At 42.6% G+C, this 16,471-nt stretch overlaps 1 protein-coding gene across 1 annotated transcript in view; it reads right to left on the bottom strand.

Annotated features, from left to right (window-relative positions):
* The window catches only part of sorcs3a (sortilin related VPS10 domain containing receptor 3a), a gene marked incomplete at its 5' end in the record, with an annotated part of 284,232 nt that extends 268,131 nt beyond the window's left edge, over positions 1 to 16,101 (bottom strand). Inside the window, one exon of the mRNA XM_080464067.1 lies at positions 15,460 to 16,101. Coding sequence (XP_080320193.1) covers positions 15,460 to 16,101 — 642 coding nt within the window. The remainder of the gene's footprint in view (positions 1 to 15,459) is intronic.
* Positions 16,102 to 16,471: the final 370 nt, after the last annotated feature.

The following is a 16,471-nucleotide window of genomic DNA, read 5'->3' as shown; positions in this document are numbered from 1 at the left end:
CCCAATGCATTATGGGAGATGGTCTGTTACCTTGTCAAAGGCATAGGGGGGGGAACAGCAATAGCAAAGGCTTAAACAAAGGTACAACACAGAAAATATCAGCAAAGGGGAAAAAGGAAATACGTCACGGTCTCATCACAATCACGGCAGCTTCTCTGCTTCTCATTTTTAAACGTGATAAAAACAGACACAAATGTTGTAAATAACATTGCCATTGTTGTGGTAGCATAACCTACCCACAGTTTTTTTGTATTCTCGAACACATGCCTGATACTCCATATTTATGAAGGCATATGCACTAAATCGATTTTGTGTGTGTGTGTGTGTGTGTGTGTGTGTGTGTGTGTGTGTGTGTGTGTGTGTGTGTGTGTGTGTGTGTGTGTGTGTGTGTGTGTGTGTGTGTGTGTGTGTGTGTGTGTGTGTGTGTGTCGGACGTACCCCTCAGTGTGTCTTGTCAATACATCAGCTTCCACTTCTATATATGTGTGGGATGAAGACCTACATATATATTTGTCGGAGAGAAGGCAGCTGAAGTACTTGATTTTTGACCAAAAAATTTAATTTGTTGAAATGATAAATGTAACTTTTTCTCACTCACTCATCCTGTGTGCAAACTGGTGTTGTGAATCAGTTCCAATTACTTTCATGAAATTAATGATGCAGTAAAAATTGTTGAATATTAAGCTTGCTTGTTACTTATTGCTTGTGCAGACACTATATTAGCTGATGAATTACTGTCTCCATCTATCCGGCTCATGAACTGATAGACAGCTTCAGCAAAACCTCTTGTTTCAGTCCAACAAACAGCAATGCCCAAACAATGTCCCACTGTTAGAAACAATGACAGTCGCCTGTGTGTACAGCGGTTAGGGTTAGCATGGGCATAATTAAATATTCGTTCGCTTCTCTTATTATGACCTGTTGGTATTTTTTCTCAGCTATTTCATTTCTCTTTCTTGTTGTTTCCATTAGTTCGTAAATCTGTTTATTTTCAAATACTAGAACATCTTCCTCCTACTAAGTGATGTAACTTCAGCTGAGCTTAATGAGTAAATCATATAAATATTATTAATAAATATAAATTGCTATTTTGTATTTTCAGAAACTTTTGAAGGAAGTAACCAGCAACTGTAATCAAGTACAAATCTGCGGTTCCCTGCGAAATCTCAGGGGAAGCGACGAAAAACATAACTTGCTGGCTCGAATGCTTTGCTGCATCAAGTTAAACAAGCTAATGCCGAAGACCTTTAATTCAGCACACTTCATTAGCTTTTAATATGTTAGAGGCAGCTCATTAACGGCAGCACATGTTAATACATACAGTGCACAGTGAGCTCCAGCAGGCGCGTGACCCCGCACTTTCTCACCGCCGACGTGACGGCGTGAAACGACCGCAGTGTTTTTTTTCCAGTCGTCACAAATGAACCTGGCAGAAAAACAGGAGTGATGCATGATGAGCGGCGTCTCCTCTCCTCTCCACGCCAGAGCCAGACAGACGGCTGGACGCCGACTGGCTGCAGGGAGCAGCAGCCTCCTTCCTCTGTGCATTAGCTGAGTAAACTTCATTACAGGTGGCAACAGTTTGTTGTGTGTTGGATCCAGGTGCTAACTCCCAGAGAAACTCGAAAGGCAATTATCAGCTAAAGCAACACATTAGCCGCCATTTGGTAGATATTTGTTGTTCGTTTCTCAAACTGGGCGACGGGTGAGTTCTGCATAAACAGTGTGTCTGTGATGGAATAAATAAAGTTCAACTTAGAAAATAAGATGAAACAAATCTCTGATTATGCTTTTGCTGTTTTTTGACAACATTTATAAGCATGTGCCTTTCGATTTCTTAATCAGCTTGACTTCAGAACTTCACTGGTGATTGTAAAAAATCAAAAGATCGATGTTCAAGCATTTTTATCAATTTATTATTGGTGACTATGGCATGCAAACACATGATTTTATGAATTACTGTCATTCAGAAGGTAAGAATTATCCAGAATAAAACAAAAAAAAGGCCTTGATAAATTGATTTATGGGACAAATTTAATAGATAGAATAAACACTATGAAGAAAATAAACAAAAGCTTTGGGAAAGAATATAATGTCATTCATGCCAGATGAATGCAGCCATTGATGGTGAATAGTTCCAGAAAGTTTACGGCTTTTATTGGAGGGAAGCTGTTACTCTATCTGGAAGTTAGCATTTTGTGAAAAACATCACTTTAGGAACCAATGACAACAAGAATAAGCAGGAAAAAAACAAACAAACAACTGAGTTAAACTATCAACATGCAGCTCTTAGGCCCGATTTACGCATTGTTTCAAGTGACAATGCATCATTTTTGCGTTTTCGTTTCTGAAAAGTTTCGCGTTTAGACAACAAACCGAAAACGTGACAAACGTGGTCCGTTTTCACTTGAAAAACGTTCAAAGAGGCCTTAGAGAGAAAAACAAACTGTATCTAAGTATGCTATTGCTAATCACAGCTATTGATACAAGCTAATGCCAATGTGATCCACAATGAAAGGTCTTTCATGTTGCTGTTAGGAGGATTCAGTCAGTTCAGAATTAATGAGGCTAATGAAGCTAATAGTTAGCTCAGTGACCAGGAAAGAGCTTTAAATGAAACTTAAATCATATCTAAGTTAATACACTTTTTTTTTTTTAAATAATGTCTTATTCGCATGCTAAAGTTAAAAAGAGCTACTTGATAATTGTTTTTTCACCAACGTTATTGGGAAAAGTGGAATAAATGAAGAACAGCACTCAATTTATAATGCAGTCCGATGCGCACCCACCACCAACTTCCCTCCAGCTCCACAGAGGAGCACATTAATGTGTCAAAGTACAACTAATGTCCAAACAACAACCGATACTTTAAATTAAAGTTGATCAAAGTGATTTGTGTTGCATCAGGAGCTGGTTTCCACTCGGCTTCCACTCAGTGCATATGAGTGCATACATTCCCGACAAGGCCCTCAGCGGGAATTAAACAGCACAGGCGTGAAGTGTAACTGGCACCTCCATTCATTAACCTGCCGAAGGGATCGTTAGCGATACCTCAACAATGGGCTGTCTTCCTCTGAAGACTTGACTGTATTTCTTTGTTTCCTCACAAGGATTATGAAGAGGCTGTGTACTCTCTGTTCTAGTGCACGGTCTGCCTTCGCTGAAAACAGCTATATAAGAGCCGGAGGATTAATAATTCATTGATATCCATGACCACTCACACTCTCCTTTATAAGACGGGCTTATATTAGCGCTGTACCCGTCAAACAGTCCAAACAACTCTAACGGCGTCATTAAAATTTTAAAAGCAGCTCAGCGTGCAGGCTGGGTAAATAAGAGACAATTACTGTGTTTGATAGAAACATAATGCAGTCTCCATTCAAGGGAAGGATGTGCAAACCTTTAGAGGGGGAAGAGGGGGTGTTGGGGGGAGTAAAAGGACTTATAGCCAGCAGAAAAATGATTTATTTAAAGGGCACTTTTCAGGCTGGAGTCCCACGCCAGATAGCTACGGACAGTCAGAAGTTCAGTCACGTAGCCGAGTGTTTTGCACAGCTTGAGAGGGGTATTAACGGGAAAATGGGGAATCCAAAATCAGGCGCTATCTGTCTCCCGCCGCTGCCATTGAAAGATGCTTACACAATCTGCTCGGTAATGGGAGGGATGTTTAAGCTGGTTATTACCATTAAAATCCAAATGGAAATAAAGAAGCAGACCTGATTGTAAAGTTAATGCGGCGTGGACACATTTTACAGCCACTTTCCATCGCTCATAGATAAACCGGTAGATCACTTTAATTAGACAATGTGTTAATTGACTGCAGGTCCTGGGGTGCGATGTGTCAACATTAGTCTCCATCAATGACAACCTCCTCCAGGCATGACACCATTCACCATTCACTCCGACTGAGAGGGAGACGTGATACTGAGAGCGATCCAGGCTCTGTGTGTGTGTGTGTGTGTGTGTGTGTGTGTGTGTGTGTGTGTGTGTGTGTGTGTGTGTGTGTGTGTGTGTGTGTGTGTGTGTGTGTGTGTGTGTGTGTGTGTGTGTGTGTGTGTGTGTGTGTGTGTGTGTGTGTGTGTGTGTGTCTGTGTGTGTTTCACTGGCTTTGCATGCAGCCACATTCATGCGGGCATCTGTGATTTTGTGTATTTGTGACCCAGTGAATGCAAACCAAATGCGTGAGAACGACCGAGCCTGCAGAATAAGGACAGAAAGGGAGACGGGGAAGGGAAATGGAGGGCGAGGCAGAGACGAGCCCAGCGTGCGGTCTATTGCTTCGCTGTGGTCTGACATTATTATGTGCTCATCGCCTGACCGCTCTCCCAGGCTTTCCCGTGTTTGGGAAATGGCAAGGGACATCAGCATTACAAGGTATCGCACTTGGCTAAGGATGAAAAAAAAAAAAAAAAACGATGGAGGATAAGGTCAAGATGCAGCTTGCCTCTGGGACTTGGAAGCCTCAGACTCAAAGTTCAATACTCCTTCAGTCGATCCATAGATTTTCAAACTGTGCACAGCAAGAACAAGATGTGACCCCGCGATAGATGAAAAAAATAAATTAAAAAAATGCCAAGTGGCAGATTAACGAAGCTAAATCAAATCTACTGGTTTAATTGAAGAGCGTATAAAGCGCATCCCACGCAGTCAGCATCCTTGTGCTGCCGCCATCCAGGATCAGTGGCCAAGCATGTCATTATGCTCAAGTCTGTGAAGTCACAGCAAGTCGGCTCCCATCAACTCTTCAGCCGCCGTAGCAATCATACAGGAAACATAATGAGGCCATTAAGGTTTGGCGAACGGAGCCTTTAAAGTCTCTCGTCCGCCCGGCTGAGTTTCTACTCCATACATGCTCATGGCTTCAAAGCCTTTTAGCAGCCTGATGTGATGCGAGATCGGCAGCGAAGCCGCGCGGCCATCCTGATTGGAATGAATTTCCTAATGTAGGAGCGTTTCTGTGTCGAGGAGCGTTTTAACATCATGTGGCACCTTTAAGTGCATCCGGTGACCTTTAGCGGGGAGTTATGAAATGCTAAAATTGTGCTGACCTAGTTAAATCCTGGCAAAAGGAAAGAGATGATCTTTTTTTTTTTTTTTCTGTATGAAGTCAGATGTTGATAAATTCATCTGAAAGTTCATGTCCGACTGTATTCCTCTGTTTGTTATGAGAATTCACAAGGTTGGCCTTGCGCTGCTTTCCACACGACACCTTGATGGCTCAAATCGCATAAAGGATTCAGAAATGAAAATGCCATATAATCTATGACTCATCCTCGACATGCCCTTTTTCAAAGCTGATCCATACAGTGCAAGGATTACAGGACATGACATGCTTTCAAAACCACATGAGATGCCATCTGGAGGTCAGGGGCGAGCATCAGTCCAACCCTGCCGATGTATGGAAACCAAAGTCTAAAAAGTCACTGTCCATTCATGGTACTTTTAACCACGAGATCACGCTTCCACTGCAAAATGTACAAGGGATGAGAAGTAAATTTGAAGACAGTAATTAGATCAGGATTAGAGGGAAGGAGGGCGGATTGATAGAGGGATAAAGAATCTCAGGCTGACTCGTACGGTTACATTATTTATGATATTCAGATCCCCCCCCCCCCCCCTCTACTTCCTGTAGAGCAGACGGCCACCAGGGTTGCAGCAGAGGGAAGAAAAGAAACAAGTTTATAATGCATTCGCATCAGTAATTTAGGCAGAGGGGTGACATGGGTTGATGGAAAGCAAGAGTAGTGCCTGATGACTTCTGCGCTGTGGGAAAGACCGACAGGATCACGGAACGGAGTTGTGAAAAAGGTTATTTACATATGAACGTGAACTTTTCTGATGTTATGTTGACCCTTGAAAGGTCATCCAGATCGTTTAAATACCCTCACAGAAGAAATAGCGAGAGATTTTCAACAGGAAATGCCAAATGACTACAATCACATTGCCTTAGAAATCAACTCTCTAATCTTCAGCAAGTGATTTCATCCGATTCTGCACGAAGTGCAGGTGGACTGTGTGACTACAAATGTCTCCTCCTCTGCATGCATTTGAAGAGGTCTGTGTGGTGACAGTTTGTGGGAGTCTATGTGGGTGAGCATGTCATATACAAAAAAATACCAAACGAGAAAAAAATATATACATCTGCAAGATACTTCAAGAAAGATGATCTCCAGTTTCAGTACAACCTTGACTTTCTGGTTGGAGTTTGTTACGACTTGGTCGTCCGCTTTCCTCGCCCTGTCCCTGTGTGTGCTGTAATGCACTGTTGATCGCTAAACATATAACCGCCATACCCCCATGGTTAACTGTGATGCACTCCAGCAACCTGCTACCCTGAATCGTATAAAGCAGTGTAGAAGATATATATAACACACAAAAGTATGGAAACGTGTGTTTGAGAGATCATTTCTTTATTATAACAAAAAAAAAAGAGCTAAATCTGCTCTTTTGTTTACTGGCAAAAAGGCCATTTTCACAATTTCACTTACTCAGTGCATTTCCACTTTTACACCGTTTATCACGTTCACCCATTCACACACCATTGAAAGCAGCTGCCATACACGGCACTCAATCCATCCATTGGGATGGGTTGCATTGGAGTTCACTGTCTTGCTCGAGGACATTTTACAAGGGGAGATGGGGAATTGAACCTACAACCTTCCCATTGAAGGACGCCCACTCTACCAACCAAGGCACAGTCGCATCATAACAACGATCGGTGATCAAGAAATTGTCTATCAAACACAAATTTACTTTTATATTTAAAAGAAATCGGAGCTTGATCGTTTGGATCTGGTCGTATTGAAAGTAGCTGAAAAAGCATAAACAACAGCCGAGGTCTTATAGATACATTAGAAAGAAATCCTGTCAAAACAAATGGCCTCTGTAAGCCAACTGTGTCGGGAAAAGTGAATAAACACCCTGCTGAACGTGTCAGCTGTTTAAAAAAAAAAGAAAAAAAAGAAGCCTATGTGGCATATTGTATTTGCTTGCGTCTGTGCTTGACTTTTCCAAAGTAAGAATCTGTTCAAAAATAAATCTGATATCATCTGCTACCGCAAACAGGAAGGAGCTCTTCCCATCCGACCCTGCGGGTGGTGAGTTCGTACACGATGGATACAACATATATTAACAGACAAACAGCAGCGGGTTAGAACAAAAATGTTCAGGATGAGGAATTTTGCGAGAAGTCCGATTTTTCTTCTCAAAACGCTTTTTTTTCCTTTAATGGTATCATTTATTGAAACGTTCTTCAAAGACTGAAAGTCTGTCTCATCTTCAACATGCGAAGATCATGTGCGCTTGTGTGTGCGTGTGCGTGTGTGCGTGTGTGTGTGTGTGTGTGTGTGCTGCATGACATGTTTTGACTTCAAAGACAGCCCATGAGAGTAAGCGTGGAGTTTTCTCCGGTTCTGGAGAGGGATTTGGGAATTTCAAACACACACAGTCAGCTCCATTGATGACTTGCCAGATATGGATGACCTGCCTCCGCGTGAGTTCTCACGACTTTAAAAGACCACTCAAACCAGCCCCCACCCGCAACCCTCTTATGCAAATTTTTTTCTTTCCGCTGCTCTTCCTTCAAATGAACAGAGGACAACAAAGCGAGCGTCATGTGCCACGGTACATGAAACAAACATCAAGGAGGAATAATTTGAAAAAAAAAAAAAAAAAGCTGATGCCCGGAAATCCGGAAATGCTGATACTTATGGCTTTTTTTTTTTTGTTTTTTTGAAGGGATGCATTCATTTCGATTACGCTGCTGGGGAGGATTTCAAGGTTCCCTGAGAAGAGATGAATGTTTCAAGATCACATTAAAGGAGCCACCGCTCCTATCTATTTCGTACTCAAGCTGTCACTCACAATGCCATTATGCTCACCACTGCCGAGGCTGAGAGGTTACAGTCCTCAGAAACACTTCAGGAAAGAAGTTGTCACATCGCTGCAGGGATGCTTCATTGGGATTATGTTCATGAATATTATAACTGACTGTTAGTCTCAACATGGCTACCACGACGGTGTCAGTTAATATCCAAGGTTGAGGCTTCGCTGTAACCCGCGCGAGCCCGAGGCGGCGACATGAAAACACGCACGGCGACAGACGGGGGGGGGGTAGGTGGATCGGCGGGGGCAGAGGCAGCAAGTTGGACAGGTACAGAGAAACAGTGAGAGTGCATTAGCCTTGTGTACACGCCTCAGAAGACACGGCGCCGCTCCCAGCTCCCCCGGGGAACCCACCGCTGCGTCAAGTCCTCCCACAGGTAGTCACAGTACAAAGACACGGCCGACCAGTCTGCCTGAAATAAGGCTGAGGGAGAGTCTCTCCACCGAAGAGCTTGTGAGTTTATGGTCGATGTTGTGGCCAGTCAACCAAACAGACAGCAGTCGGCCAGCAGAGATTCGTTTACATTTATATTTTAGGACCTTCGGTTCCAGAGGAGTTAAAACCGTGGCGGCTGGTGGAGGTTTGCTATCTCCACTGGAGGTCGGGGGAACCGGGCAGGTGCCAAACAAAACAAGCACATGTGGGAGTTTCGCAGTTTTCGAGGATTTTGTCAGTGCTTCAAATCAGTGGTTCACAACTATTTATTTATTTTTTTTCTCTCCTTAGAGTCGCACCAAGATTACCTCTAAGAAAGGCTGAGGATCTCCTCGCTGATCCCTAATGTAAGAAAAACAGTTCCCTGAAGCCAAATGCTGACAGACACCAAAAGCCAGACAGTTGATCATTTATTAAAGATCTTGTTGTGGGTTCTTTGACACGTTTACCCCAAGAAACTATTCAAGAAGCCCCCTACATCACTCCAAAGTATTGCCTCTAGGAAAAGCTGCAGACCACTTCCTGCCCGCTCTGATTTGAATAAACATTGCGGTGAATCCAACCGCCGATGGACACAATCAAATAATCAGCATACGAACGCACTGAGCAGTTTCAAAACTCTATTCAAGATTCTGAATGTTTTTTTTTATCTCATTCTATTTTTCTTTGAAAACACTGCAGATCTGGGGTCGCATGCAGTGATTACATGTCATAAGGCATTATGTTTGAAACAAGGTCAAACTGTGTTGAATGTGAAAATAAGTGAAACATGTTTCGGCAATGATTGAAGGAAGCGTCTTCATCTTCAAGCAGTTTTTCTCAGTGATCACATTACAGTTTGTGACAGCCACTGATTATTTGGTTTAGTTTAAGCGGCTAAAGACGCATGACAAAGGGCCACGCCTGAAGGTTAAAAAAAAAAGATCATAGTCGAAGGGTTAAAAAACAAACAAATCAATAGCTGCACATATAAGACACAATGGTCGCTCACCTTGACTGTAGTTCTGCCCTCTGGTATCTAACTTTGATCAACCATAGGTCACAGCTTTGGACAATGGCCATAAATCCCACCAGAAAATAATCCCTAAATTCAATCGATAGGAGCTTCAAGTCCTGTGAGCTCAAACACGAGAAGCCCCGGTCCTTTGTGGGGCGGGACGACTTCGACTTCTGCGCTCCGACACATCTTATTTTTCCTTATCGAGAAACGCCTTTTACCCTCAACATGATTCCAACTAGTAAATCAGAGAGTCGGCAGCAGCCTCAGAACAACGAGTCAGACAACCTGAGCTATAACTTTCCATAATAAATGTGATGAAGCAGACATAAAACACAACAGCGCTGCATTAAATTTTCATTAGTTTATTACCAATAAAAGCGCTGTGCTTTTGTTGACCTTCGAGATGATCTTGGTCACATTTCAGACGGCATCTTAATTGTTGTAGAATTCAAATATCAGCATTTGAATTTGTTTTTAAGACTTCATAAAAAAATGGGAAATCAATAATCTGGATGTAAAAATTTATGAATGAAGAGATAAAACCTTCAGAAGAGTCTCCAGTAATCTGGATTTGTTTTCTGTTTATAACTGCCTTCATGAGTGACCGCGTACAGAATCACCAAGAAGTGTTTCAGCCCTCCCACGGGTAATTTTAGGAGATTTTTATACTAATTCTAATATACATTGTTTAATACAACCAAGGGAAAATGAAAGCTGAACACATCCATAAAGTGTGCAAACGACTCTTTAAGCTTTATATTTGTAGCCTGACAACACGAACTCAACGCAGGAGTCAAACATCAACCCATAAAATCTTGCAATTAATAAGTGACCTGAGAAGAAACATCGTTTTGAATGTTCAGGAGGAAGAATTCAGCTGCTCTAACGTCTTCTTAGACTCTTACATTTCCAAGACTCACCTAAAAAAAAAGGCTAAACATAGTCATGAAGCATTCAAACTGAACATACTGGAGCTTTTTTTTTTACCACATCAATACTTTGAATATAACAGACACAAAAGGTCGTGTTTACGCGACGACATACTCAAGTGAAAACGGGAAAACTTTCCTTGACGACGGTGGTCGGAGCCATTAAATACGCAACGTTTAAAAAAAAAATGCTTCAACTCTGTCTCTTTGGAAATGGGGACGACATTACCTTTCTGAAATGTTGCCACAGTGCAAGTGCGCCACGGTCATGGTAAATAGTTCTTCTACACACGAGCCAGTCAATCAACAGTGACAACAATGTTTACCTCCCGAGTGGCGTGACTCCCGGTCCATATTCTCGTAGTTTTATAGTTGAGATTCACCGCAATAACAATCCAACTGTGACGTCTGTCCATACGAATGTCTGTGTACTCCCATTGTTAAAGTTGATAGGGTACTGCTCTCTGCATGTATGAGTGCGTGGTTTTATCACAAAACAACAGCACCCACTAGAGGCATGGCATGCTCACTATGTCGCTTTCAGAGTTTCTGCCGTTTCCGTGGAAACAAAACTCAGAACATATGCATTATCACTTGAAAACATTGTTGTGTAATATGGACTTCAAGTATCCTCTGGATAGAAAGAACATCCATGGTCAGAATTCTATGGAGTATCCAATAATTAGCGATCCTTCTAATTCTCTGCCGTCTCACTGACGTGTTGTTTGTCATTGAACTTTATGCTCAGAAAATACACAAGACGAAGCAGTTCTGAACATCCAATCATTGTGCTCGTCGGCGACCATTCCACTCGGCATTCGAAGAAAGGTAGGATGTGTAGCATACAGTCCACATGTCCCTCACGGAGCGTACAAACATTTTAGAGGCGTCAAAAACACTCATGTATAGGAGAGTGTCAACCATTACACGACACATATTCATTCAGATATTTGCTGTGAATGTGTTCACCAAAGGTTCAATCGTGAGTGTGGTTGAAGTCATAAACAGTCAGTGAAGAAGGCTGATAGAAATTGTTACCTACAGAAGGCAACAGGTGAATCTTTAGTTCAAAACAAATAGCTCGGGGCTGTTTTCTGCATAAATCTCGTAATTAATGCAGCTTTTTAAAAACCTACCAAACATCAAATCATCTGGAGTAATAGAACCATTTCAAATGCCAATTTGATTTATTTATTTCACAGTGAGGTTGAACATAATTATTTGTCCATGTGGCTGGATGATTTTTTTCAATTAAGTTATTATATACATTGAATTTGACCAAGAATGAATTTACTGCATAATTATTGTATTACAAATATTTATGGATTGTTAATTAATTTGATGACACAAGTGATCCATTAAGTCTACCTAAAACCACAATTGTAATGTCAATTAAGTAAAATCATTTGATTCCGTCTTTGACAATAATATTCAAATAGTCATTTCCTTATTAAAGATCTACGTCTAAACTGCAATTTCCTAGAGGTAAGACTAGACTGGAATGTTTTTAGATTCATAAATTCCTATTGATTTGACTTACTTCTGCAGTTCTGTAAATAACCACCAACATAAATCCATCGACCTTCAATACAATTTTCATAATCACCATCAAATGGAACATTTTAAACACCATGTGATCAAACTGGCATTTAAACAGTTAAAATCCTGACCGTTACTCAATTCTGTATTTGACAGTTTTAATCTGAAGTTAATCAAATGAGTTCATTTAAAAAAGCTGGGAAAAAATATATATATATATTTACCATTTTTATAGCCGTTTTAGAATATGGTACTTTCTTTTTCCTTAATCAGAAAGTACTAAATAATTTTCAGTTTTTAATAAATCTATTAATAAAAGTTTTTAAACTCTGTCCTAATTACAAAAGACTTGGGCATATTTGCTTACAGAGCAAATATGCTGTCACGGCTGTACCAAGATGAAACATTTGCTCAAAATGAACAGAAATTCCCATGATGGCTGAAGGTTAATCCCCCTTTAGGTCATTTGCAGTACTGCAGGAGTGGTTAAACATTCGATCATCTGTCACAATGAATCTCATAAAGGTCTAGATATAATTTAGATTTTCTTTTTTTAAAAAGAACCCTGAATCTGCTCTGAATCTGGACTCATATCCCGACACATCTATTGAACATCCGTCCACTGACTGGAGGCTGACTTCTTCTTTTCACTCTGTTTTCATGATCAGTGTTACATTGTGATTCCTTTATTTCATGTTCTGGTTTTAGTTGTTGTTCTTTAGCTCATGTCTGGTTTCATGTTCTCAGTCTTTGTTCGTTTCAGTGTCTTTTCCCCCTGACGTTTCCCCTCTTCTGTGCTCCATCATCTTCTCTGATTTCTCTTGATTGTTGTCAGCTGTGCCTTGTTTCTCCATGTGGATGCATGTGCATTGGACTCATTTGTGTTCCTTGCGTTTGTCTTCTCCTCTGTTGCCCCAGGGGGTTTTGGATCTTTGGTTTTGATTCTGGATTTTTTGGAGCAGTCTTCCCGTTTGCTGATTTTGTCTTTCTTGAAGCAGGTCATGTGATATCTTTGGGTGGCGCTTTGCCGTCTTTATAGTCAACTGGCCTTGGTGATGAATGGTAGAAACTCAAGCCGCTGATGTACAAAACATTAAATTAATTTATCTTATTTACCATGATAGGCTGGTATATTTCTATGTTGTCTTTGTAAACAAATCACCGCAGTTGTCTTCAGAATTAATTTGGTTCAGGAGACATGAGCAAGGGAGCATGGTGTATACTACATGTAACCATTTTCATGATGGCAAAAATATTTGGATTCAAAAGTTGATTGAACTTATTAAAAAACTTTAAGCACCTTAATGGTTTAGTTACCTAATTTCATTTAATCATATATTGCCACCCAGGCTTTATTTTTTTTACCAAATATCTTTGGATCGTGACTTGGTGAATATTAGAAAAGTTTGAGTCCAAAGAGTTACATGTAATCATGTAGTCACTTGAAGAAGATTAAGAATAGATGGAAGCTGAAGACACAATATGAGTATATATGTAGAAAGAGATCATCAAGATAAGAAAAGAAAGTGATGAATCGGGGTAAAAGCCAAAATGGTAAGAATTGAATGTTTTTCTGTTGCAATAAGCAACATGGCCATGAGATGATGCCTGATCGAGATAGAGGAAATGTGTTTCCGTTTGTCATCTTTTCACATGACAGTTGGCAAACAATGAACACTGGGTTTGCCCTTGAACGGCGCCCCCTGCAGGAACAGGCTGCTTTTGATAACATATGTCTGCTCTTTAGGAAAGTTCTCACTGTCCCACCAAACCGGCAGTGTTGTTCCATTTCTGGCCCCTCTGAGGAGCAGCAAGATGAAAAATGGCAGAGGCCACAGACAGTCAAGGTTCAGCTCGTCGGCAACGCAGCCGGTTAGTCTTCCCGTTAGCCAGCCACTTACTCTTACTCCAACTAAACTACTGCTGCAGCTTAAGTTAGAGGACCTAAAGCTCAATCTCCAGCACGTAGGCCTCCATTCATCACCAGAACAAGCTCCAACAAGCCAATGAAGATTAAGTAGCAGATCTGCTCTCCCGAGGATGCTCTCGAGGCCAAACGCAACTCCCCACTATTTTTTCCTCTTTAACCACAAAAGGTAAAAAGGACCTCAGCATTCAGGATAATCATTAAGGATTTTGAGCTGAGGGGCAGCGGCACACAGTAACCTCCTGCCCTTCTCCACCCAGCACGCGGCCGCACAGCAACATGCACACAAACACATTCCCCGCACAGCGCCTCAGTCTTCACTCCGGGTTAAAAAACAAGTTCATGCACCATGTCATAATCAGCTCAGACACGACTGAATATGTGGGGGGGGGGATTTTTCAGATTTCCTTTTTTTTTTTTTTTTCCAAATGGAATAAAAGGGAGAAAAGCAGCCACAACAACAAATTAAGCCTGTGAAACCACAAAGAGGAGCCCATCGGCTGCAGTGCGAGCTTATACGGCAGTTGTGTAAATGACTTTGATTCATTTTGTCTCATTATTCTCTTCCTATGAGGGCCTACTTGTGTAAGAGGGGCCGCAGTTTCATCCATTTCGGGTACAGAGAAAGGGAGCTCGAACGTGGCCTCTGTCATTTTGGAGAGGAGTGAGTGGAAGTGTGAGGATTATTTACAGCTGCTGGCCTGATTTCCAAATGATGGCAAGTGGCTTGGGCCTGTCCAGAAACTGCATGCTATCCATTTCCACACATGAAAGCCAATTAGAAAATAGTTTAGAGTATTTGGTGGAGACATTTGGGAAAGGCATCTACGAAAGAAACGTGATAGTTCATGATTAAAGGATAAATTAAGTGCTGAAAAGCGAATTATGTGACTGGGCATCATTGATTAACACCTCCACTCAGAAATCATGCAAAAGGGGTTAAGACCAACCCTCCAAGCACCTCCATCTTTATATTAACACTATAGAGGCTGCACCTAAGATCAATGTATGTAATAAATCTTTTAAATTAAACAAATCTTCGTCTGGAATCTATTCCATAGGTGCTCCGCTCAATGAAGCATTCAATTTAGGGAAAACACGAGGACTTATGCAGAGGACACACACACACACACACACACACACACACACACACACACACACACACACACACACACACACACACACACACACACACACACGCACACATCATGTAAAGAATTTAAAAACCGTACAATAATGCATGATTCCCTCCTTCCCCATTCAATTAATTTGGATGAAAAACCACCTCGCATCAGTGGGGAGGAATGAATCATGCATTCGCAGATCTGAGATCCGCTTCAAATAAATCATACAGGTTTCCTCTCCGAGAACATAAATCACCTCGGAATAAATTATGAAACTCGAAAAATTCGCACGTTGAACTGCGGCGACGCTGTGGGTAATGTCAGAAAAGGGATATTAGAGCAGACATAGGAAGAGGGGAGTGCTCGTGCGTGATTTGTGTGCATGTCAAAGGTCTCAGAAAAAAAAAAAAAAAAAAAAAAAACAATTCAACAATGCCGCACAAGTCTGGCATTTAAGGAGCAGAGTGCGTCGGAGCGCATCTGTAGCTCCCAGTGCATGCACCTGTTAACAACCAAATACGACCGAGCACAAAGTCTCCGCTCTGTGCGTCACCGGTGCTCAGATTATCCTCAGTTGCACAGCCAGCAGGACAGACCCACAGAAACAAAGATTTACTCACGCTGCTGTTCTGTCCTGTCCAGTGAACAACCGCGTGGTTATGCGTCGAGTCTCCCGTCAGGGGGAAAGTGCTGCTGCTCAGCTTGGACTCGTCCTGGCGGTTATTCCCTCTCCCTTCGTCCCGGTTCCATCTGAACTCAGATCTGCCGGGTCGGTGTCCGTCCAGCGTGGAGCCCCGGTCCTGCGGAGCAGCACCCGCTTCCACGCCGGCCCGACCGCTCCAGCCGCTCTCACTCAACTCGGTAAAGTCGGGACCGCTTCTCCTCTCTCTCCGGAGCGCAGCGTCCTCGCCCGTCTCCCTCCTCCAGCCGCCGCCGTCACTTTCCCGACCGGGCGCGGGTGTATCCTCCTGCGTCCTAACTCCATCCGAGCTGTTGGATCGGGGCGCGTCCTCGGCAGAAACCTCCGCGTCTCCATCCCCGAGTTCCCTAAACTCTACTCGTATGTTCTCTAGGGTGCTCGGCTCCTCTCTCGGGTCTGTGCGTATCTCCAGCGGTAATTCCTCCAGGTGAAGTTGAACGGGCGTCGGGCAGGACGCGCAACTTATCTCCGCCTTGGCACTGTGCAGGGTGTGAGCAGCGATCATCACCCAGATACCCAGAGATAAGTGCAAGCCTGGGCACAAGCCAGCCCAAGTCCCCATCGCTGACACGAGATTTGGAGGAGGTGAAGGATGGCTGAAGACCTGATCCGACACCTTAACTCCCCTTTCTCTCAGGTCGATGTGGAAAATCAACTGACGCCTCGGTTGTCCGTCCGCTTGTTTGAGGGGAAGAAAAAAAAGTGCTCTTCAGCGAAACTGTTCACGTCCGAGGATCTTTCTGGTCGGGGAAAGCCACCACACAGAGAGGAGGAGCTGTATCGCAGCCAGCTGCCGAGTGTGCGCCCGGAAGAGACAGTGGGAGAGTGAGGGAAAGAGAGAGGGAGGAAAGAGAGAGGGAGCGAGAGCGAGAGAGAGAGGTGCTGTCCATGGTGCTGACTCTTCTCCTCTTCTTTGAAGTCGTTTAGATCTG

The sequence above is a fragment of the Lipophrys pholis genome, assembly GCF_963383615.2.
Source record: "Lipophrys pholis genome assembly, chromosome: 5".
Classification (NCBI taxonomy): domain Eukaryota; kingdom Metazoa; phylum Chordata; class Actinopteri; order Blenniiformes; family Blenniidae; genus Lipophrys; species Lipophrys pholis.
The sequence above is the reverse complement of the archived record's forward strand: the minus strand, read 5'-3'. Positions and strand labels throughout refer to the sequence as shown.